General features: G+C 41.3%; 1 protein-coding gene across 1 annotated transcript; it reads right to left on the bottom strand.

Moving 5' to 3' along the window:
* Positions 1 to 2,073: 2,073 nt before the first annotated feature.
* Positions 2,074 to 17,807, bottom strand: HAVCR2 (hepatitis A virus cellular receptor 2). Its single transcript, XM_045552578.1, has 7 exons — positions 17,750 to 17,807; positions 15,688 to 16,026; positions 14,456 to 14,542; positions 10,362 to 10,405; positions 8,757 to 8,883; positions 4,971 to 5,007; positions 2,074 to 2,224 (listed from the first exon to the last, which is right to left on the bottom strand). The coding sequence occupies exons 1-7, from the start codon at positions 17,805 to 17,807 to the stop codon at positions 2,074 to 2,076; spliced, it is 843 nt and encodes a 280-aa protein (XP_045408534.1).
* Positions 17,808 to 26,061: the final 8,254 nt, after the last annotated feature.

Raw genomic sequence — 26,061 nt, 5'->3', positions numbered from 1 at the left:
CTAATATAGAACTTCTTTTTCTTTTGACTTAACAATATAGCACTCTGTTCTGACAAGTAATATAAGCTACATGAGAGCAAGTATTGTGACGGCTTCATTCACTGCTATATTTCTGGAGACTAGAACAGTGCCTGGCACAAAGCAGGTACCAATAAATGTTCACTGAATGAATGAATGGACATGAATCCTCCTTCCTGTAAGATCAACTAGAAGTTCCATGGGGTCAGGGATGTGTCTATTGGTCCATGTCTATGGTTCCAGCTCAAAAATACCTGGCACATCGTATGCACTTCATAAGGATTTGCTGAATTAGAAAAAAAGATTAGTGATGAAACTGCCTAATTCTTTTTAGCTGCGCCAGTGTATTGACATAACACAATGCAATCAACTATTCCCCGATTGATGTAAATGTCTCTTACAAATACCATTGCAATGATCATCCTTGTACACCTACTTTCATTTAAAGATTTTTGTAGGATAAGAATCTCTTTTGGGGAGAATCATTGATCAGGTTCGAATAGGTTCTGAAGTCCCTTTCCATTAGAATTTTGTGACTTTAAAACACTTGTGATTAATTTTTCAGCCTGTATGAGAGCTGGTTCCCATAATTAATTTTGTAAAATGATCTGTCTTACACTTCTCCCTGTAGAAAGCCAGTGTCTTCCGAAACTCTAGATATAGCCCAAACACTACAATTCACACAAGACTGCCAAAGAGACTTCTAGAAACAAACAGGCTGCCTGTAGCCTTGGTGATCAACATCTTCTGCATACAGCATGGTAGCAGCTTAGTCATCGCCTGAGGAATAGCAGTTTTCAGGCAGTGACAGGCCCATATTGTTGATTCATTCTTTACATGCAACGGACGGCTCCACAGAAGAAGAGAAACACATAAAAGAGTAACAGAGACCCAAGGTCCTGAGCTGGGAGATGATGTTGACAAACAAAGGCCACTTTGGCCTGGGTAAGAGCAGATATGGGAGCTTCAGGGAATTTACAAATTCTCCAAAGTGAAGTTACAAAGTCACGTTCTGACTGAGCTCTCCAACGGAAAATTCTTTCCAGAAAGCCACCTCTCTGCTGATTTAATTTTTTCACTCCAAAGATATTTAGTAAGTTTTTATTATGTGTCAGAGTCATGCGAGGCTCTGGGGAGACAACAATAAGCAAGACAGACGTCGGCTCCACCACCTTGGAATGTAAGTTTAGGGACCTCTGTGTTTACATTGAGGGGTCTGATGCTGACAAGGCAGCTTGCTGGAGGCCTCTGCCTTCTTTCCAACAGGAAGCAGAACCTGTGTCCTAGTCACTGCTTCTCCTTCTGTGAAAAACACAGCTCCAGTTCGCTCCACGAATGGAGAAGTTGGTCGGAGGTATTTCCTTTTGAGTGCACAACAAGCAAAACTTGGTAACACACACCAAGCAAACGCACTTCCTTTTTCCCCTGGCCAGTCTTTCTAACTGAGGCAAAGGAGAGCTGTGCAGAGCCGTGCATAGTGTTAGAGAGACAATGCTCAGAGAAGCCTAAACCTCGACAACCGGAGGGAATCCTCAAGATTATGTGGTCCTGATCCAGTCGTTTCTTAACCTTTTAATAATCACAGATCTCCTTGAAAATCAGTGGCCCCCTTTAGACTTTCTGCACCATAAAAGACATGCACCTGTCTCAGCACAAAATTTTCCCTAGGTCTTCAGGAGCTTCATGGACACATCGTGTGCCTGGATTTCCCAGAGCTCCAGAGACCCCATGTCAAGAATTCCTAATGTATAGAAAAGCCTGTTTGAGCTCTAACACCCATAATTAACAGTCTCTGGGTTGGGTGGCCCTGTTGGCTTAAATACAGAGGTAATGACAAGCCTGTCTGAGTTCAGTGCAGGTCACAGTTCAATCCCCATGTGAGCTAGGTATCTTTAGAAATAGGAAGACTCTGGCCGTCATGGACAGAACCTCTAAAACTGGCCAGCTTGCACATCTCATAGCTTTTGAAAAAGACAATAATACTAAGCCCAGAAATGAAGTGGTTGGATCCATGGTGTTGCAAGTGACAAACCCAGAGGGTATCAGGATCGCCGCTCACTGCTGAATAGAGCAGTAATACTCATTGGGATCCTCCATTTCGTATACGTTCTCCTCGATGGTGTAGATGTTTTCTTCCGAGCGCATCCCCGCTGCTACTGCATTTTCTAGCCCTGATGGCGGCGGGAGGTTGGCAAAAGAGATGAGTCTGTGGAAATAAAATGTTGTAGTTGAGTTACGCATTTCCCAGGCAACACAGAATTGGATTAAGAGAATAGGCTTTGCTAAACAGACAGTAGCCAAATGCAGCGCATGATCCTTGGATCAGATGCTCAATGGAAGATAAAGCCATAAAACTGCAATAAAAGAATATGGAAGAGTCCACTTGCTCAAGTCTTCTTGGGTGTGGCTCCGGTAAATAAGAAAAAAAAAAGAATATGGAAATAATTGAGGATATTTGAATTAATCTTAATTTTCTTAGGTATAAGAATATTTCTATTATATATACTTACTAGTTGAGCATCCCAGATTCAAAAATCCAAAATCCAAGATGCCCCAATAAGTATCTCCTTTGAGTGTCATGCTGATGCTCAAACAATTTTGAATTTTGGAGCATTTCGGATTTTCAGATTAGGGATACTCATATTGCACTGTTATTTCAATTCTTCTGTGGGCTTGAACAATTTTAAAAAGACAAAGAAATGAATATGTTATGAATCCAATCAGACTTGAGTTTGAATTTTGTCATGCACACATGTGACTTTGTGTTTTGTGGAGTCTTTTTTCATTTAAGAAATACTTAGTGTGTCAGACACGATTCTGTGTACCTGGAGATAGAGCAGTGAGCAAAACACAAAAATTCCATATGAGTTGCATATTAATGAATTTTGTGTCTTGGTATCTTTACTTGTGAAAGGGATGGTGGGAGTTGTACCACTGGGAGGAGTACTTATTCATTCAATCATCAATATTGATGAAGTGCCTAGTATGTCTCAGGCACTGTGCTGGGGACACAGTAGGTAATACGTCAGGCAAGTTCTTTTTTTTTTTTTTTTTTTGAGACAGAGTCTCTCTGTATTGCTGGGGCTAGAGTGCCATAGCATCAGCCTAGCTCACAGCAACCTCAGACTCCTGGGCTCAAGCAATCCTCCTGCCTCAGCTTCCTGAGTAGCTGAGACTACAGACATGAGACACTACACCTGGCTAATTTTTTTCCTACTTTTAGTAGAGACAGGTTCTCACTCTTGCTCAGGCTGGTCTTGAGCTCCTGACCTCAAGCAATCCTCCCACTTTGGCCTCCCAGAGTGCTAGGATTATAGGCCTGAGCCACCACACCTGGCCTTAGGCAAGTTCTTAATTGTCTTAACTTCCCATGGAGTTTACAATGTATAAGTAAATTGATAATTTATAAGAGATGAACATTAACCACATAATTTCACAAATAATGAATGAATACATGTACATGTTAACTATGACTATTATGATATATCTAAGTTTTGGCTCTAGTAAAGAATACTGGCATAGGTAATCTAAAAGCACTGATAATTAAATACTTTATTGGACCTTATGTGACTTTTTTAGTGCAGATGATTTTGTCTTCATAATACACTGTATTGTACTTAATTTAAAATTATTAGTAGTTTAGAGAGCATTCAACAGTCATTTTTTCCTGAAAATATATTGCATTCTATTTATGTACCAAATGTCTCTAAAACTCCAAAATCTAGTAAAAGTTATATAAGCTCTGCCTATTTGGAATGGCTGTGTGTGTATAGTCAGGAATGGAGATTAAGACAGGGATATCCAGTAGAACAGTGGTTCTCAGACCTGATTGCACATTACAATCACCTGGAGAGCATTTACTTATTTGTTTGTTTATTGTAATATCTCCATGATATTCAAACTGGAGATGTTTTAGAGCAATACGTATACTTAGGCCTCACAAACAGAGATTCTGATTCATTGCTCTGGAGTTGGCCCTGTGTCAGGATGCTTAAGAGCCCAGGTGATTCTAATAGGAAATCAAAGTTGCAAATGCCTGGGATGGGCTATAGAAACCCTGAGACTAGATTCTGGGTTCCTTTTTTTAATTTTACTTCAACATTTTTTTCCTTTTTTTTAAATTTTATATTTTTATAGACACCAGGTCCCACTATGCTACCCAGGTTGATCTTAAAATCCTGGCCTCAAGTGATCCTCCCACCTCGACCTCCCAAAGTTCTGGGATTACAGGCATGAGTCACTGCGCCCAGCGAGTCTGGGTTTTTGTTCACTTCGGTGACCCCAAAGTCCAGCCCAGATCCTGGATATAGCAGGCACTCAATCAGTTGAAGGGTTGAAGTTTCAGTTCATTGAAAAAATCCATTAATTTAGGGATAAATAAGCATTTCTTATTAATAGTGAGATAAGTTTTATACCTTTAGAATTAAGGAAGCTAGAGGTACCAGGAAGTAAACACAGCAGCATGTTAAATTTTCACTTCATAATTAGGCCTAGGGCAAAAAGGAACTATAAGCCAGCCAGGGGAGGTGGCTCATGCCTGTAATCCTAGCACTCTGGGAGTCCGAGGTGGGAGGATCGCTTGTGAGGTGAGGAGTTCAAGACCAGCATGAGCAAGAGAGAGACCCTGTCTCTACTAAAAATAGAAAAATTTGCTGGGCGTCATGGCATGTGCCTGTAGTCCCAGCTACTTGGGAGGCTGAGAAAGGAGGATCGCTTGAGCCCAGGAGTTTGAGGTTGCTGTGAGCTAGGCTGATGCCACAGCACTCTACTCAGGGCAATAGAGTGAGACTCTGTCTCAAAAACAAACAAACAAACAAACAACAACAACAACAAAGGAAGTATAAGCTTTGATCCCAAAGCCCCAGGGAAGGACTTTTCAGAGCAGAGATCAAAGCCATGTTAGAGACCTCCAAGGTCCCCACCTTTCCCGTACCCCATTCCATTATTCTTACCTTGAATTCTGTAACTTTTCTTTTCTATGAGAATACCCTAGATAAAAGCAGAAGAAACAGCAATAAAAATGCTTTTATAAAATAAATGAGATAAAAAATAAAATAGGCCCACCGGAGGCAAGAGTTGTTTAGAGAAATCTTGTGTCACCTTACACTGAATTAAATCAAACTCTCAGTGTGTGTCATAGTGTATTATACGGACTATGCTAGAGAGTAACAAAGCCACATTTTTCTTATTGAACAAATATTATGGAGCATCTGCTATATGTCCAGCAGTTTGCTAAGCACTGGGAACATAAAGGTGAATTGTGAGCCCTAACTTCATGAAGCTTGCATTCAAGTGGAGAACAAAACAAACAAACAAAAAGAATGAAAAGAAGAAAGAGAGAAAGAAAGAAAAACAGACAGCAAATATGAAAATAAAATAGTTTCAAATTGTGATGAATTATGAAGGCAACACAACACACTGAAAGAGATAATAAAAAGGGTGGTCAGGGAAGAACTCTCAGAGATGACCTTTAAGCTCATTCTGAAAGGAGAGAATGAGTCAGCCAAGTAAAGAGCCAGAGGGAGTGCTCCAGGTAGAAAGAGCTCCTAGGAAAAATCTTGGAAAGTGCCTGAAAATAAAAACATGGCTAGATTAGGAAAGCAACCCAAGATAAGGTCTGAAAGGTAGGCTAGGGCTAGTTCCTGTAGGACGTTTTCAGCCATAATCAGGAGCTTGGATTTTGTTCTAAGAACTGTAGGAAATCATTGAAAGAGACATAATCTGAGTTGGGTAGTACCATCACTTTGGCTGTTATGTGGAAAAAGGATTAGAAAGAGGAAGAAAGAAATGAGATAAGTAGAGATGATAGTGCCCCGGAGTAAAGTGGTGGCCAAAGAGAGTTACAGAATAATGAAGGATTTTAGATATATTTTGGAGAAAAGGTGCAGGAATTGAAGTTGGATTGCTTATTAGGAGTGAGGAAAGACAGGATTCAAGGATGACTTCTGCATTTCTGGTTTAAGCAACCAGATGGATGGTGGAGAAAACCAGGAAGGGTGAGGCTGAGTTCTGGGAAGGTGAAACGCAGAATCTAGAGCTCCACTTTGCACACATTAAACGTGTGAGACATCAAAGTGGAGCCATGAACTGGACAGTTACACTAGCAGTATCAACACTTTAAGAGTTGGAGAGAGAAATTAAAGATGACCTTTGAGTCCACAAGAATAGATGTTATGACCTAGAAGGTTTAGAGAGAGGAAAAGGGCCCAGCCCTGTGGAATCTCAACATCTAAAGATCAGGGAGAAGAAGAACTGAAAAGGAATGACCAATCAGGTAGGAGAATGGTGTTTTGGAAGCAAAGAGAAGGGAGCTTTCTAAAATGAGTGGAGGTCAACTTGGAAGAACACTGATTAAAGATTGAGGACAAGGGTATCTATTAGATTTAGTGAAAAGGAGGTCATTGGTGAGCTTAACTGCAACCATTTCCATGGCTCTTCAGGACAGAAGCTGGATGATGGTGGTGGAAGAACACAGAGGGGTCAGAAGTGGGGACAATTCTTTCGAGAAGCATGGCTGTGAAGGAGAGTGGAGAAATGGGAGTAGCTGAAGACGAATGCATGGACTAGAACATACACGCTAATGAAAATAATAGCATAAGCAGAAAAGAAGGGGCAGATGACTCAGAAGAAAGGGATAAAAAGAGGGATGAAGTCTTGGCAAAGGCAAAGAAGATGGAACAGTTGATGTTGCATCAGTTAACAGACGGGCAGAGGAGTTTTGAGTGGCAGTGAGGTGGTCCCTCAGAGAGGGCACTAGAAACATGTAGGATTTTGGGACATTATTGAGGGCCAGTTTGTGTCTATGAGGTTATGACTTAAAAATCTGTCACCTCGAGTGTAAGATTTTCTTCAGCAACTTCCAGGGAAAAGATTGCAAACTGATCAGGACTTCTCATCTGTTCTTCTTCTAAGTAGCCATGTTTTTCAGAGTAATATACCTTATATGTATGTGTTCAAAGCATCAGATTTCTCCCATGCCCCATTAACCCTTCACACAAACTAGAATGGTCCCTAATATACAGGCCTTGGCAGAACTCAAGAAAGTAGTGAGTGCTATCCTTGCTTCTTAACTGCTCTGAGGCTTCATATTCATGTGATCAACTCACAAATTCTACTACTATCTCTGGGCAAACCCAGGTAACTGTGGGTGGAGTGGTTTCTTTCTCTGGAAACCATTTAACAATAATGGCAGAAAACATAATGGTGGAGAGTACAACAGCCCAAATTTCAACTCCTGTATCTATCAATTAACTGTGTGAATTCGGGCAAATTACTTAACCTTTCAGCCTGCTGGTTCTCCACTGGAATCATGTTAGTATTAATGCCCATCTCATACAGTAGTTACGTGGATTTAATGCATGTAAAGCACTCGGCAGCTTCAGGCCACAGTTAGGATAACCGACTCATCCCTATTTTCCTTAGACATTTCCGGTTTTAGCACAGCAAGCCCCAGATCTTAGGAAACCCCTTCAGTCCTGGGCCAATCTGGATAGCTGGTCACCTCACACCTCGTCCCCAGTTGTGAATTAGTAAGAAAGGCTGCTATAATGTATTACGCTCTGGGGTGTAAGGCCTGGGCTCTGCTCTCAAAGAAAAGAAAATATATTGAATCATAAAAATGTGTGAGGCTTTTAGGATGATGGAAATATTTGAATTTTTCCCCTTTTTCCCTAAAAAGGGGAGTTGGATCTTGATTGTGGTGATGGCTCCCACTGTAATTATCCATCAAAATTCATCACATAGAACACACTTTAAATACGCAGTTTATCGTATACAAATTATACTTTATAACATTGTTTAAAAATAAAGATAAGTAACTTAGAAGAAAACTATGTGTGCTGAGTGTCATGATGGAGGAGAATCTTCTGTAACCTGGTCATGACCCAGTGCTAAGGGGTCAGCTACCCCTCTCTAAAGAGCTATGACTGAGAAACAAATGACAGAAAAATGCACAGAAGGAAATGGCTTTTTGTGGCTGCATTTTCTAATAAACCTACACGTATTACAAATCAAAAAGATTAGTTTTCTTAACTAAAGATAAGAGAACAGATACTGGCATCAGCTGGCCTACATTTGGATTCCATTCACTAATTCTGTTTTGTTTTGTTTTGTTTTTTAAGTCCAATTCACAGAGGGGACCACTTACTGATTCTGAAACCCTGGTATATAATAAATATTTAATCAGTGGTAGCTATTATTGCTATTGCTATAATTAATTTGATTTTCTGATAACTGAGCGTCACACTAAAAAAATCTTCCTGTTTCTAAAATTTTAGTCCATGCCTTCCTTTTAAAAACAGTAATTATAGTTTTAAAACAAAGAAGTCAAGGAAGTTAAATCTTCCATTTATGCAATACACATTACTCCTGCCAGAGTAAGAGTCCTGTATGCAAATTATTGTTTATGAGCACACACAGCTACTTAAAAGGCAGTCCTTGACCATAGCTTACTCTGAGCTTTCCTTTCCTTCACTGTAAAATGGGAAAGATAACACTACCTATCTTATAAGATGATGATGATAAAATGTATGGAAAACATTTAGCATAGTACCTGCCTCACGCAGGGTAAGCACGGAATAAAAGTTAGCTATGATTGTTAGGATCTGGAAAGGCAAAAGGGTATTCAGTCTAAGGACCTTTAGGTATAATTATAAACTTACATTTCTATCTAGGTTTATGTTGGTTCCTATGTTAACAGTTCCTTCTCTGAGGGAGAGAAGCAACGTCAAATGACTTACATTTGAAAAGTAAAGCACCAAAGATAAAAGTGAGAGCCAGCCCAGCGGAGATCCCTGCTCCAATGTAGACAGCTATTCTGGTGGATGCTCCAGGGTCTTGTAATTCATTAGCCAATGTGGATATTTGCTGTGGAAACACAAACGGAATTTAAGCAGCCAAGGGCCAAATCGGTTGTGTACTTAGTCTCATGACTTGCAAATCAGATCATCCTTTTTACAACATCGCAAGATAAAAGGGTCCTTGAAACCACCCTTGATCTATATCCCCTTCTAGACAAGCCTCAAACCACATCCAAGAAAGGGATTGCTTAATCTTTGGAGTTAGCAAGAAAACAAATGTGTCCTTCTGTACTGTGAGGTGGAAGAGGAGCTCTTAGTAAATGGATCTCTACCCCCCAAAACAAAAATGAGCTTTAGAGTGGAGTCCTATTGGTTCAACATCCCCTGGTATTCCCCAGGCAATTTTAGAGTGGTTTACATTTGGTGTTTTATGTCCACAAAAAGACAGTGATTCAAGAGCCGGGACTTTGCAGCCAGACAGTTCCAGGATCAAATCCCAGTCCTGTCACTAAGAGCTAAGTGACCTTGAGAGTTATTGGGAAAATTAAGTGACAAAAAATATAAAGCGAGTAGCACAGGGCCTGGTATATAATAAATATTTAATCAATGGTAGCTATTATTGCTACTGCTATAATTAATTTGATTTTCAGATAACTGAGAGTCACACTAAAAAATCCTCCTGTTTCTAAAATTTTAGTCCATGTCTTCCTTTTAAAAACAGTAATTGTAGTTTTAAAACAAAGAAGTCAAGAAAGTTAAATCTTCCATTTATTCAATACACATTACTCCTGCAAGAGCAGGAGTCCTGTATGCAAATTATTGTTCATGAGGCACTAGGAGCACACACAGGTACTTAAAAGGCCCTGACCGCAGAGAGGGGAGGGATGGACACAAGATGCTGAGCATCCATTGTGAATATACAAGTAGGAGACTGAATGAAATAGTGTGGGCCCCTGGAGATGTCCTCAAAGAATTTTTCAGTCCCTGCTGCAAGTGTGCTTTCTAGTTGTTTTCCTTTTACTCAGAAAAGGTTGGGGGGAGGGCCATTAAAATTGTGGTTAATTAAAATATTGCTTTATTTATCATTAAATACATAAACTCTTGGCTTTGAATATTCCTGGTCAGTGCCTTATCATAAATAAATTTAAAAAATTTAAATAAGCCAATAATCTTTCCCATAAGGATTGCAAGGGAAGCAGAGAGAAACATATTCTTGGGAGATAAAGGGTCTTTGAAACTTCCCCAGGACACACGGTTGTGCGATTGGAGCAGAGGGATGGGACGAAATGCTAAGGTTTCATCTTGTTGGTGTTCAAGCACTTACTATGTGCCGGGCACTTTACACGCATAACCCCCTTCCTTCCTTACAACAGGCCTATGCGGTCAGAACTGTCATCATCAACGTGTCACAGCCAAGGAATCTGAAGCTAAGAGAGGCTCAGGCCTTTTCCCCAAGGAAAGGACGGGCAGGAAGGAAATCTAAAGCCATACTTTTTTTTCTCTGAGTTAAGTATGATGTTAGCTCAACAAAAAGAAGTTACTTACTGTTTGATTTTTATCATGGAGGATCCCCAGTGTCTGTGTTTCTGCTAAAAAAAAAGAAAGGAAAGAAATGAAGAAATAAATAAATAAATAAAAGAGGTAAAATAGCCAATAGAATAGTTAAGAATGTTTTCTTTTATCTAAGTTAAAAAAAAAATCTTAAAGATGCTTATAATACTACTTGAAACTAATTCTACTCCATAAGCTTCATAATCATTAATTGGGAGACCAACAAAATTTACTAAATACTTCCAAATCAACTGTAGGATAACATTTTTTTCATCTAGATAATGAACCCTACTGTTTTATGAAATGGAGATTTCTGCCAGAAAGACCTATGTTAAATATATAGGTTGGAGGGGGGGTTGTCCACAGGACCCTAATGGCTTCTACAAAAATCCAACAACATTGTTAACACTCAGGCATTATATTCTTCTTTTTTTTTTTTTTTGAGACAGGGTCTTGCACTGGCGCCCCAAGTAGAGTGCAGTGGCCTCATCATAGCTCACTTAACCTCAAACTCCTGGGCTCAAGCAATCCTCCTGCCTCAGCCACCCGAGTAGCTGGGACTATAGGCACACGCCACAGTGATCCACTAATTTTTCTATTTTTAACAGAGGCGAGATCTCACTCTTGCTAGGCTGGTCTTGAACTCCTGACCTCAAGCGATCCTCCTGCCTCGGCATCCCAGAGTGCTAGGATTACAGATGTGAGCCACCTTGCCCAGCCTCAGTTATTATATTCTAACTAGATTTTGAAAGATAACAAAAAATTGTTTTTTAAAAATTTCAGATTTATGCCTTAGAACTTCGGTCCTCAACCCGCAGTACCCGTCCTGGTCCTCGAGCTGTGGCTCATGCCTGTAAAACCACTACCCTATAGTAGGCACTGTTAGCCCCATTGCACAGATGAAACAACTGAGAATTAGGGAAGTGAAGTGACTTATCCAAGGTCACACAGTTTAGCAAATGACAGAGGTGGACTTCCAATTCAGGTCCACATGGCTTTAAAAACACTGTTAACTATACTTCCTTCAACAACCTTCACCTCAGTATTGTCACTGCTATGAAGAGGGTCACATTGCTCAGCTGTCAGCTCACCATCTTTCCTCTCTGTTAATTTATTCATTCATCTGCTTATCTACTCAGTGAATTTGTGCTACACCTCTACTCGATGCCAGGCACAGGGGACAGAGCAGGGAACGAGATGGGCAGAGCCCCTGACCGCATGGACACAGCATTCTGAGAATAAAGAGATTGTTAGCTATGGGAAAATGAAGCACGCTTACTCATTTTCTGGCTGAGTCAGAGGCTTTGAAACTCCTTAAATGTCACTGTCACCTTCTGGAAACCTTAAAGCCTAAACCCTTATAAAGGGTTTGACTAAACACTGGTTTACCAGACGAGAGTTTAAATGTTATAAAAACGTAGCCTCAGCCCAAAATGATTTAAGAAAAAAATGAGGCTGGGCGCGGTGGCTCATGCCTGTAATCTTAGCACTCTGGGAGGCGGAGGCAGGCGGATCGCTCAAGGTCAGGAGTTCGAAACCAGCCTGAGCAAGAGCGAGACCCCATCTCTACTAAAAATAGAAAGAAATGATTTGGACAGCTAAAAATCTATATAGAAAAAATTAGCCGGGCATGGTGGCACATGCCCGTAGTCCCAGCTACTTGGGAGGCTGAGGCAGGAGGATCCCTTGAGCCCAGGAGTTTGAGGTTGCTGTGAGCTACGCTGACGCCACGGTACTCTAGCCTGGGAAACAGAGTGAGACTCTGTCTCAAAAATATATATATATATTATAGACAAGGCATTAAATAGTCATTAATTTTCATTTTTCATTTTATTTTCCTGTTTTGGAACCATTGCTCTATTTTTGTTTGTTTAAATATTTTGAATATCTGAATATCTGAAAAGCTCAGAGATTCGAGGCATTGTGCTTATATTCCCTGATGCAAAATATGGCCCCATTTTTGTTGCCCTAGAGGGAAGGAATGAACAAGTAAAAGGGAAGGAGACACGTGCCCATGGTATAGATAAGCATAGGGAAATGCACCACCTCCTCCCACCTCCTGAGGAAGTGGACGCCCCACGCAGGGAACGTCCACTTGGTGATGATGCAAAGAACATGGAAGCACAGGATGGGAAAGGGAGACTAAATGACCCCTGAAGTCCCTTCTGGGTCTGCGGTTGCAGGATTCTTTAAAATATAACAATGGCATACAATTAATATCTGGTATGACTTGATTATCCCACCATGTGGGTAATCATCTGTTCCCACCATATTTAATCTCCTAACTAATTGCATAAGAGATGTTGGCTACCAATCACTAAAACACAACCAAAGATTGAACCCTGGCAGAGCTAACATGAGTAACTATGATAATAACTATCATTTGATAATAACTATCATTTGAGTGCTTTCTCTGGGCCAGATACTGTGCTGAGCATTTTATATACATTAGCATGTGTCATCTTTATAACAACTTCATGATGTAGGCACTGGAATTATCCCCATTGTAGAGATGAGAAAACTGAGCTTGAGAGAGTTTGAGTGACTTTACTGAGTTCACAGAGTTGGTAAGAAAAGCTGGAATGAGAAACCATTCTCCCTGTCACTGAAGTACTTAACCATAATCTCATTCTTTTTTTTTTTTTTTTAATAATAGAGACAGGATCTCCGTTTTGCTCAGGCTGGTCTCAAACTCCTGAGCTCAAGTGATCCTCCCACCTTGGCCTCCCAGAGTGCTAGGATTATAGGCATGAGCCACTGCACCCGGCCAGCACAATCTCATTCTGCCTCCTGATTTTACTGACAATATTAATGACAACAGCTAAGGTGTATTTTTTTTTTTTTTTTTTTTTTTTTTTTGAGGCAGAGTCTCGCTCTGTTGCCCGGGCTAGAGTGCTGTGGCGTCAGCCTAGCTCACAGCAACCTCAAACTCCTGGGCTCAAGCGATCCTCCTGCCTCAGCCTCCCAAGTAGCTGGGACTTGTAAACAGGCATGCGCCCCCATGCCCGGCTAATTTTTTCTATATATATTTTTAGTTGTCCATATAATTTCTTTCTATTTTTTTAGTAGAGATGGGGTCTCGCTTTTACTCAGGCTGGTCTCAAACTCCTGACCTCGAGCGATCCACCCGCCTCGGCCTCCCAGAGTGCTAGGATTACAGGCGTGAGCCACCGCGCTCGGCCTGCTAACATGTATTGAGTACATACTACGATCAGACATTGGGCTAAGCATTTTAGACATATTTTCTTATTTAAATCTCACAAGGTGTGATTTATGAGATTTATGATGTTATGAGGTGGGAGTTAGCTATTATTAACCTCATTTTACAGAAAAAAAAGCTCCAGAGACTTTAGGAGAGACCAGGACTCTGACAGGAAATGACTTAAAATTATCCTCCTTGATCAATGTGACCCGAGTTCTGCCCCTTCTGCCCCATGATCTTTTCTGGAGCGGCCTGGAAAAGTCCTGGCTACATATATGAAGAATTTAGCTACTCCTCCTGAGGTTGGAACCCAGGAAAGCTGATGGGCTTCATTCCAGTTACAAGCCACCCTAGAAATCACTCAATCCAAACCTCCTGGTCCCCAAACACAGACTGGGACTGATTCATGATGAACGGTTACCAGTCTGGGAGTAAATCAGAAAATAAGGACAATGTAATGAATTTTTCATTAGATTAAATTTACTCAATATTTAACTAAAAGACTAAAGTTTTTTATTCAAGTTTTTTAGAAGTTAAAATTTAAGTAAAATAATGACTAAAAGACTGTCTTTTAATGCAATGGTGGCAATAGTAGAAGTATTTTTTCTTTATTTGACAAAATATGTAGATCACCAAAATTCTTTCTTTGGAGGTAGGGAATTCTACTGAGTCACAAAATCCAAAAATCTCTAAACCTGCTCCTTGGACAGAAGAGGAGGCTGAGATCCAGAGACATGAAGGGCCTTGGCCCAGGTCACCTGGCCAGTTTCTGGTTAATCCAGAATCCTGACCCAGGGAAACTGTCTCTCCTCCTCTTCCCATAGTTAAAATCCTCTGAACTCAGAAACCGGCTAAAGGCTTCCTCCTATACTTCGTGTGTAATTACCTGAGTCATGTCCCCCGCTGGTGGTGGGCATCCTTGGGAAGGCCACAGTCACGTGTCTCTGCAGAGTCGGAGCAGGGGTAACCTTAGCTACTGTCAGAAACCAACATAAGGATGAGACTTCCGTGAGAGCAGAGAGCTCGTTTCAGGGAATCAAAGGGGCAGCAGAAAACATGTGAAAGACAGCAGATGAAGCGAAATACATCCTCAGCTTCCAAACCTGCCTGGACATCTTTATTGAGAATGTATAACACACTTCAAATGTTTGACAGAGGTGAGAGGCCGTCATCATTGTCACATTCTAATTGTTAATAATAGAACTAACAGCCACACAAATGGCCACACTGTAGGCTGAGTATCCCTTATCCAAAAAGCCTGGGCTCAGAAGGGTTTTGGATTTCCGATGTTTTTGGATTTTGGAATATTTGCATTATACCTATACTCCAGTGAGCATAATGCTCCAATGACATTTCCTTCGAGTGTCATGTTGGTGTTCAAAAAGTTTCAGATTTTGGAGCATTTTGGTTTTTGGATTTGGGATGCCCAAATTGTGAATGCTTTGCATAAAATATTATCTTATAAAATCCTTTGTGCTACTACTTCAATGGACTAAAAAGAAAACCCTTCCAGTGGCCCACGTGATAAGTAATATTATCATATTTTACAGAGGAGGACAACACAGAGTTTACATAACTTGCCCGAGATTATATAGCTAGTAAGAGGTAGAGTTGGATTTGAACTTGACCCCATCTGGCCACAAAGTATGTGCCCTATAAATCTTAAAACATGCAAGCCCATTTACCTCCAAGCATACAATATCCGGCGATTCACAATCCTGGCTGCACCTGGAGTACAATCACCTGGGGTAGACTTTGTAAAAGGCTAATACTTGGTTAGGTTTTACCTCCAGAGATACTGATTTCTCTGGTTTGTGGGTGGAGCCCAGGCATCTGTAGTTGTTAAAAACTCTCCAGGTGATTCTAATGAGCTGTCAGGGTCTCCAACCACTGACCCAGGCCTTTCTTCCCATTCTATAGAACGAGCATGAGTTTTAAAACAGAAGAAGGGTATTAAACACCACTGGGCATCACTGATGGGGCCAGTTAAACTTTAGGTCTTGGGGTCCCACCTCCAGGACTATAATTAGGGAGATCAGAGGTGAGAACAATCAGTATATTTAATATGATCCTCAGATGAATCTCATGCAGAAAGAAGGCATGCAGAGGTCCACTCACCTGGTTTGATGACCAACTTCAGGTCAAATTTTATGTCATTCATTAGGCCTGGGACCTCGATCCGGCAGCAATAGGTCCCACTGTCTGCTAGAGTCACATTCTCTATGGTCAGGGACACATCTCCTTTGTGGAAATTCCCCTTTAGCCAGTATCTGCTGGATGCCTGATAGGTCACGTTCCTTTCATCAATGCTGAGCACTTTGGTGCCACATCCAAGCATAGGACAGGCTTCCTTGCCCCAGCAGACAGGTATGAGGTGCCCTGGGCTGATGGGAGTGTAGGAGCAGGGCAGATAGGCATTCCGACCCACCTCCACTACGTATGCATCTTCCAAAGACCCTGAGCAGAGAGGGAAGGAAGTCCAAGACCCAGGCAATGAGTGAGGGCAGTCTATCTCAGGAAAACTACAAGCAATGCCTTATAGAATAAAGAAGAAACCACTAAAAATAAGATAATAAAATAAAATACAAATTTAAAAAAAGAGGAAACTACTGTTGCTGTCCTGTTTGGTGAATGATTCACTATGACAATGCTGCTCAGACTTGAGAGGCATTAAAATCACTGAGAAGCCGTTTTAAAACAGGTTGCTGGGCCGGGCACGGTGGCTCACGCCTGTAATCCTAGCACTCTGGGAAGCTGAGGTGGGCGGATTGTTTGAGCTCAGGAGTTCGAGACCAGCCTGAGCAAGAGCGAGACCCTGTCTCTACTAAATAGAAAGAAATTATATGGACAGCTAAAATATATATGTAGAAAAATTAGCCGGGCATGGTGGCGCATGCCTATAGTCCCAGCTACTTGGGAGGCTGAGGCAGGAGGATCCCTTGAGTCCAGGAGTTTGAGGTTGCTGTGAGCTAGGCTGATGCCACGACACTCTAGCCCGGGGAACAGAGTGAGACTCTGTCTCAAAAAAAAAAAAAAAAAAAAAAACAGATTGCTGGCCAGGTGCAGTGGCTCACACTTGTAATCCTAGTACTTTGGAAGGATGAGGCAGGAGGACCACTTGAGCCCAGGAGTTTGAGACCAGCCGGGCAATATAGTGAGACCCTAGTCTCTACAAAAAAATTAGAAAAAATAACCAGCTGTGGTGGTGCATGCCTGTAGTCTCAGCTACTCAGGAGGCTGAGGCAGGAGGATCACTTAACCCCAGAAGTTGGAGGCTGCAGTGGGCTACAATTGCTCAATTGCTAGAGTTCCTGACTCAGCTGGTCTTGAGTAGAGCCTGAGAACTTACTTTTTTTTTCTCCAAAATTCATATATTAAAAGAGAACTTGTATTACTAACAAGTTTCCAGGAGGTAATGACACAGATAGTCCTGGAACCTCACTTTCAGAACCACTGCCCTAGCAGAGAATTGTGGACCAGTTCTGTGAACATCAGAAATCAGGGATGATGGAAATAGACAATCAGAAAATGGGTTATTGTCATCCAGGAAAACAGCCTAACCATCTGGGCTAGTTGTCTTCATCAACAAAGGGTGGCTATCCTAACATAAATGTCTTTTTTTTTAAGCACCAGGTACACAGTGAATAAAAACTCTTGGCCAAATAAGAAGCTTGTATATTTGAAACTACTCACAGGTTGTTTTGAGGTTTAAAGTTAATTCCTTAAAAAAAAAAAACCCTATACATATATACATATACTTGTATATATAATATAAAACAGTCAAACAGTATAAAAGGTGTATGAAAAATATGACTTCCTCTCCCAACTTTACCATTTCCCAGCTCCTTCTCCTAGAGCCTATACATTAAGAAGTTTTAATATATTCCCGCTCCCCTACAACGCAGACACACAAATAGAAGCCTAATATATGCATTATTATGCACCTTGCTTTTTTCAATAACATTGTAACTTGGAGACGTTCTATACCAGTATGTTTATTTAGCCTCACTGTTTGCATCATGGATACATCACAATTATTTACCCACTCCCCCACTGTTGGACATTTAGGTTGCTTTCAAACTTTTGCTATTGCAAACAACATTACGACAACCACCCTCATATCTCTCTCTTGCACTCTGCACACCATTATTCAGTTGTAAATGTTCATGCCCAGACTTACTTGTAGGTAGAAGCAGTAGCAGCAGCAGGACACAGTTGAAGGAGAGATGTGAAAACATGGGTTCTGCGGAAGAAAAGTCAAAGGACAGCTCTGTTAGGCACAGTTTTAACTCTCCAATTGAACTGGGTACTTCCTCCAACCGTTTACTCCACAATGGTCACATAAGCCAGTAGCTGCCCTCGCTGAACACCAGCCCAGCACATGGGGGTGGCTGACTACGAGTGATTCCTATATTAGCACTGCCGGGTCTACAGTCACGTTAAAGGAAACCCCAGCTCTCAGTCATGCCGCACTACACGCATCCCGTAAGCATTCTGATGTTTATCCTGTTATATCATCAAAGAGGAAGCAATACTTCAGAGGAAGAAAAGTATTAGTCATGGCAAGTAGAGACAGCCCTCTAATACCTTAGATGAAATAGGTCTGAAACGGACCACGTGCGAGCCCAGCTGGTTAATAGGGAACACAAACCACAGACATAACATTTGTTCATTCATTCATTCATTCATTCATTCAAGTCAGTCCATCGGGCAGGTCTGTGACTAATGTTTATGAAGCCCCTACTTTGCGCCCGGCACTGGACCAGGAGTTGGAGGACACAATGATGAATGACATGTTTCTTATCCTCACATTTATGGGCCATTTCCACTCCAGTCATGAGCCTAATGCTCACCCTTACTCTAATGCAGGTTAGTCTGTGTCATATAACCTTGCCGGGCCTCAGTTTCCTTGTTTATAAAATTTCTTAAATGAGGAAATTGCATTAGATGATATATGCACAGCTCCCTGCTCTAATATTCTGACTTTGACCTTCAAACTTTCAAACTCTGCAGTTTAGGAAAGACATGTTCCTTCCTGCAATCTTCTTTTTCTCTACTTTGAGTGGAGTTGAGGGGCCCTCAATATTCTGTTTCATCTCATGCACACAAGGTGTCCCCTCTCCTCCCTTTTTTCCCACGCAAGAAGTTTTGGGCGTGAATCGTCAGAAAGTGCTGAGTTCCAGCCACAACGTCCATCACTGAGGAAGTATCTCAGACTCAGATAGTCTCAGCTCTGGGAGAGTGACTTTTATCTGGATACCTTAAAACCCAAAGCTTTTTTACAAAAGGGAAATGATCTCAGACTGAGCGGTTTCTGAAAACCCAGTGGCCTTCCTCTATGCCTTGCCTTTCTGAGTTTTCTTGTCACTCACCTCTATGCCGCTAAATGCATTTAATATAAATGTCCAGTTTGCTCAGTGTGTGTGTACCTCCATAGCATCACAGAGTGGCAGTTACTCAAGAGATCATAATCAATTCCCTCATTTTATAGACAAAGAATCTGAGACTCCAGAAGATTGATTTGCCCAAAGACACATGATTGGTGATTTAGAATGAGAACTCAAGTCCCCTAAGTGCTAGATTTTTCCTACTATCAACTATGTTTCATTAATTTATTATTTGTCCTTAGCATGTCTGCCAACATAATTAACAACGACCAGCAAATGCCCATATTTAAGTGTAAGGTAGAGTAGATTAAACATGGGATCAGGGATCATTGTCACCAGCAGCATGACTTTGGTTTGGGCAAGGCTCTTAAAAGCACTTTAAAAGCACTGACCTTCAAATTCTTTTTTTTTTTTTTTTGTGAGACAGGATCTCGCTCCATTGCCTGGGCTAGAGTGCAGTGGCGTCATCATCTTCTTTTAGCAAATGGATATTCTGTACTCCTTGTCACTCTGTTTTAAAAAACATTTTTTTTAACAGACATTCTGCTATGTAATCACAATACCCTTATCACACATAGCAAAATTAATCATGATGCCTCAGCAGCACCTAACACTTCAGTCCATAGTCAAAGTTCCCTGATTATCTCAAAACCATCCTTTTTCAATCGGTTTGTTTAAATCCAGACCCAAACAAGTTACCCACATTGCATTTGGTTATGTCTCTGAAGTCTTTTTTAATCTAAGGCAGTCTTCCCTCTTTTCCTCCTCCTGCCATTGACTCGTTATACAAACCAGTGGAATGTTCCCCATCCTGGATTTGTCTGTTACCTTGTGGAGTCATTTACAATGTTCCTCTTTTCTTTGTATTTCCTGCAAATGAAACCTAGCTCTATAGGTTCTGGTCAGCATAGGGTATGAAATGAAACTTAGCTCTAGTGGTTTTGGTCAGAATCAGGTTTGACATTTTGGCAAAAGCACATCACAGCCGGTGCTCTGTGTTTCCTCTCGCATCACACTGCCTGCTCCACATTTAGAGATGCCAAGATTGATCAGCTTGCAACTTTCTTTTTCAACATATCATATTCTGAAAATCTTTCCATTTCAACTCATATAAAATGTCCTCATTCTTTATTACACCTACCTAGATTTCATTAGATGAAAATATGGGTGAAAATAACAAAGTCTATTTATCAGTCACTTCAAATGGACACTTCCTGTCTCAGGTCCTCATTTGCAAAGATGATCACAAAAGACCCACCCAAAGACTAGGATTTTTTAATTATATGCAACGAGAGTGTTTTTTTTCTTTGTTTGTTTTTGGTTTTCTTTTGTTTTTGAGACACAGTCTCACTGTCACCCAGGCTATAGTGCAGTGCCATCATCATAGCTCACTGCAACTTCAAACTCCTGGGCTCAAGTGATCCTCCCATGTAGCTGGGACTCCAGGCATGCTGGCCAGGTTTTTTTTCCCAGACGGGGGTTTCACTCTTGCTCAGGCTGATCTCGAACTCCTGAACACGGGGGTCTCACTCTTGCTCAGGCTGATTTCGAACTCTTGAACTTAAGCAATCCTCCTGCCTTGGCCTCCCAGAGTGCTAGGATTACAGGTGTCAGCCACCACGCCTGACCAATGAAAGTTTACTTTTTATTTTTTTATTCTTATTGTTTTTAATAATAGAGACAGGGTCTCACTCTTGCTCAGGCTAGTCTCAAACTCCTGAGCTCAAATGATCCTCCCACCTCAGCCTCTCAGAGGGGAGTTTGCTTTTTAAAAGGGAACTTTGCATGTGTTTTGGTAAAGGAGTCTTTGGTATTGTAATTAATTAGTTTCTAAATAGTGTTTAGAAAGCTGTATCATGAATTTTCTTAAGGGCCAGTTGTTGAGTGTTAGCTCTAATTATGTGGAGGTGTTAGGTAGATAGTGAAGGATTCCGGGTCTCCTAGGAACAAAAGTGCGTGCTGTTGCCTCCATCTTGGCCCTGCCCCACCCTAATTCTCCATACCTGGGGGAAGAAGTAATGCCCTATGAATCTGCCAATCAGAACTTGGAGTGCCAGCTGCAAAAGAATGCAGAGGACTCTCTAGTCCATGGGCCAAGCCACATGGGTATCATAAAGTCCAGAAAGTGACCTAGAATCCACATGTGCCATAGTTAAGGCTCAGGTCATGTGACTCCCAACTGTCCAATCAAAGTGGTTCCATGGTGACATCTGAACCACAAGGGAGGTCCCTACCCAGGCACTATAAAATAAGACTCAGACCATAGCCCATCTCTCTTTTTGCCATTCCTTTGGCTCTCCCTTTGCTGCGACAATGGATCTGGTTGTCATCTGTGGCGTATGTACCATGCTCTGTAAAACTACATCTTGCTCTTGCCCTATAATCCTATCTTTCTCTCCTCAATAAACCTCATTTTCATGCTTGCCTGACTTTGGCATGTCTGGTCATTCTTCAGCCATGAGCACACCAAGAACCAACATTTCAGGCTGAAATCTAACAGAGTGATGCTCTGCTAGAGATAAAGTTTGTGTTTTGTTTTTCCCCTTAGTTAGCAGGAAAAGTCACAGAAAAATCTCAGATTCCTTAAAGAGAGCCTCCAAGCTCCAAATGGAAACATTAGAAATTTGCATAACTAGAATTACACTTTTATAGATAACTAAGGGGTCACTTGACAAAATTCGTAAAGTGGAAATTAGAGAATTTTACCCAGGTCAAGAGATAAGAAACCATGGGTAATATAGATGGGATCACCGGGGAAGGCTCACTCCAACTAGAATCTTCCCTACACAATTGGGAATTACACTAGAATGGATATTGTGGAGTAACTGACCACTAAAGGTGGGGACCCTATATGTACTTGATTTGAATCAATTATCCACTCTTATTTAAATTAAAACATCTCAGTTAGGTCACATGGACCCTTAGTCCCTATATTTTGCAAAGGGAGACATTGAAGTCGAATATTAAGGGTAAGCGGTTAAGCAATTTTGAGCTAGGTTTTCTGACTTCCAGATTGTGGCTAGCTATATGACCTCCCTTTAAGAGCACTTGTTACCTTGTATGTTTGTACGGTACTTGAAAAACCTTTTTTTATTACATAAGTCACATTCACTGTAGAAAATTTTGAAAAATAACAATGAAAAATAAATAAATGAAACAAAGGCCATAATCCCAGTACCATGAAATAACCACTTTCAATATGATGGGTCTTCTTGCAGATGTTTCTCTATAGACCTCTGTACACATACAAACATGTAACTCCTCATTAATGTCAGCACACCCCGTGGGTACATTACCAGGAAAAAAAAAATACTGACTCCTGGACAACTGCGAACATCATGAACATAGATGGAAGAGAAGGTATGGAACATTTCTTTGCACTCCCCATTAAATCACCCATTAGTTCATAGACTCTACCTCAGAGGGAAGCACTGTTATCTGTGTGGTCTCGGTTCTCTCACATCTGCCAAGTTACCTTTGACACTTTTGTCGTCCCCTGTCCCCCATGCCAACATGGGATGGGCTACTTCAGACCAGTGAGATCCTGGTACACCTGGAGGGAACTCCAGGTCTTTCAGGGTCTTCAGAATGACACATTTACAAACACAAATAAATTTCCCTTGCCATGGGCCACCTCTCATAGCATGATTTTGGTGTGTGTTCTTACACTGATTTTTATGTGTTCATAGGCCAAGAAACTGCTCTCATCAAAGACTCCATACTTTACTTATGCTGCAAATGACAGAAAACAACTCAAACTGGCTTAAACTATGACGTGAATTTGTTGACTGACATTATTGAAAAACCCAGGTTCAGGGAAGACCTGATTCAGTGGCCTCCAGTGAGGTCACCAAGAACCTAGTTTCTAGCTGAAGTCAACGTTCGGCCGCCTCCAGCGCTGGCTCCTTTCTCAGATTCCACGCAGTGTCCCTCTGCTGCACATGCAGGTCACACACCCACATGCCAGGGATATCTCTTGGTTGCTTTCACACAGGTCCGGGCATTCACACTCCCTCAGAGGCCCAACTCGGGTCACAGAGTCATTCCTGAACAATCCCTGTGTCCAAAAGGTCAAAAAGCATTAATTGGCTTAGGCCTGGGTCACCTCCCCAAACCTCATGTTCTGAAAGTGAGAGAAAAGTGATTCTCCCAAGTAAAAACTACAGTGCATTTCGGAAGAAACAGGCGCTGGGCAGTAAAAACAAACGTCCACTAGAAACCCCTCACCCCAAAAGGGATGAGGCAGGGAGATGGGGGAAAAACCCACTCCTCCAAGAACGGCTGGTTCTTTTTCTTACCAAAAAAAAAAAACATGGCATTTTACTAACGCAGTGCTTTTTAACTTACAAGGACATGCTCTTCACAACCCCAGCAGATGATAAAAAGCTCTTGTGTTTATAGAGTTTTTATATTTAGTAAGTATGGATGGATGCCAGAGAGATTAAGCTTGAGGTCACACTCAAGTGAGTGCAAGAGCCAGCTTAGAGCCCTCTCCAGTGCTCTGTGCCCCACAGGACAAAAATCAGCCGCCGGTGAGAACAAGTCAGCTTTCTGAGGTATTGCAACAATTACCCAGCAAGTAACTTCTAAGGGAAGTTAATGCTTCTGCCTCAGTAACCAAACATTTTCACAGTAGAGGAAATAGAAAGAGAAGGATGTGGGAATAATACATCCTTAATAGCTCAGCTAGGCTCCCAGTAATGAAACTGAAAAGAGGTCGGGCATACAAGCCTGTAATCCTAGCACTCTGAGGGGTGGAGGTGGGATGATCCTTTGAGGCCAGGAGTTCAAGACCAGCCTGATCAAGAGCAAGACTCTGTCTCTACCAAAAATAGAAACAATTAGCTGGGTGCGGTAGTGCATGCCTGGAGTCTCAGCTCCTTAGGAGGCTGAAGCAGGAGGATTGCTTGAGCCCAGGAGTTTGAGGCTGCAGTGAGCCATGGTGACACCACTGCACTCCAGCCTGGGTGAAACAGTGAGACCCTTTCCAAAAGAAAGAAAGAGAGAGAAAGAAAGAGAGAAAGAGAGAGAGAGAGAAAGAAGGAAGGAAGGAAGAAAGGAAGAAAGAAGGGAGGGAGGAAGGAAGAAAAGGAAGGAAGGAAGGAAAGAAAAGAAAGGAAGGAAGGAAGGAAGGAAGGAAGGAAGGAAGGAAGGAAGGAAGGAAGGAAGGAAGGAAAAAGGAAGAAAGAAAGGAAAAGAGGGAAGGAGGGAAAGGAAGGAAGGAAGGAAAGAAAGAAAGAAAAAGGAAGGAAGGAAGGAAGAAGAAAGAAAGAAAGAAAGAAAGAAAGAAAGAAAGAAAGAAAGAAAGAAAGAAAGAAAGAAAGAAAGAAAGAAAGAAAAGAGAGAGAGAGAGAAAGAAAGAAAGAAAGAAAGAAAGAAAGAAAGAAAGAAAGAGGAAGGAAGGAAAGAAAGAAAAAGAAAGAAAGAAAGAGAGAGAGAGAGAGAGAGAGAGAGAGAGAGAGAGAGAGAGAGAGAAAGAAAGAAAGAAAGAAAGAAAGAAAGAAAGAAAGAAAGAAAGAAAGAAAGAAAGAAAGAAAGAAAGAAAGAAAGAAACTGAAAAGAATCAAAGGGGTTCCACCATCAAAAAAAATCTCCTGGGCTGTGAGTCACTGTGGGAAAGCCCACCCGCAGTGTCATCTTGAAAGTTCGGGTCCCACTACTTACCACAGAGGCCTCGCTGGTAGGGGAGCTGCATGGGTGGTCTCTCATTCTGACCACGTTCTCCAGGGTGGCACCACTTGTTACTTTCTGTTTCCTGGTTATTTACTAGTCTTTTACTCCAGGTTCAGATAGTTAAGCTCATCATATTCTTCAGTTCACAGACATACTCATCATCAGTCCCGATGAGGTCCCTTTCTTGTTTTATTTCATTTGACTATTTTCCCCCTTTGTCTCTGACCCAACTCTCATTTTCTCTTCTCATAGACGCCCACTTTAGAAGAGAATGTGAGCCGTTTTCCAAAGCTTCCACTCCCGGTGACAGTGAGAACTCTTCCAATGTTCCACGTCATTGTCAACATCAGTACGTTCTAATTTTTTCCAAAATGATGGGTATGTGATGATGTCACAATATGGCTTTAAGGTTAAACTGTCATTTAATGGAAAATATAACAGAATACAGAATGTTGCATAAACATAAATTTATAATTCATGACTATTTATAAAGCAAACGCTCAAGTAACCAGGACTCCAACAAAAAATAAAGCATTACCAGTTTCCCAAAGCTCTTTTGGTCTCTCACTCCAAGACCATGGGTTTCTTTCTGATCACAAAACCTTCCCTCCCTCCTATGGGTAATCATCATCTGGAACTTTCCAATAACAATTTCTTTGTCTTTTTTATAGTTTTATTACCTACCTAGGCATCCCAAAATTATAGGTATAGTTTTTCTTGGTTTTGAACATTATATGAATGAAATCATATTGTCTGTGGTCTTTTGTGTTTTGTTTCACTCAACAGTGTATTTATGAAACCCGTTTATGCTGTCATGTGTCCCTGTAGGTTGTTTATTACCGAATAGTTTTCCTGGGAATGGATGTTCCTTAAATTCTTTGTTCATTCTATAATACTCCCGATGAACATTTCATTTTTTGTTTCAGTTATCATAAATGATGCCATTCTGGACGTTCTCATAGATGAATCCTGGTACACATGTAGAGAAGCTTCTCTGGAGTATACTTCTAAGAGTAGAATTTCTGGGTCAGAAGGCATAAACATGTTGAACCTTATTAGATATGCCTAATTCATTTCCAAGACTCCCACCATCAGCATATAACAATGTCTCTTATTCCACATCCTCATCAACAGTTGGCATTGCCAGAATTGGCTTTTTTGGTTTTTTTTATTTTGGTTTGTTTTTGTTTTTTGACAAATTGGTAAGGATGTAACAGCATCTCACTATGGCTCTAATTTGCATTTTCCTAGTTATTAATAAGTTACACATTTTTTTTTTTTTTGAGACAGAGTCTCACTCTGTTGCCTGGGCTAGAGTGCCGTGGCATCAGCCTAGGCACAGCAACCTCAAACTCCTGGGCTCAAGCGATCCTTCTGCCTCAGCCTCCCGAGTAGCTGGGACTACAGGCATGCGCCACCATGCCCAGCTAAT

This window comes from Lemur catta, chromosome 5, assembly GCF_020740605.2.
Source record: "Lemur catta isolate mLemCat1 chromosome 5, mLemCat1.pri, whole genome shotgun sequence".
In the NCBI taxonomy this organism is placed as follows: Eukaryota; Metazoa; Chordata; class Mammalia; order Primates; family Lemuridae; genus Lemur; species Lemur catta.
This window is presented reverse-complemented; position numbering and strand designations above follow the sequence as displayed.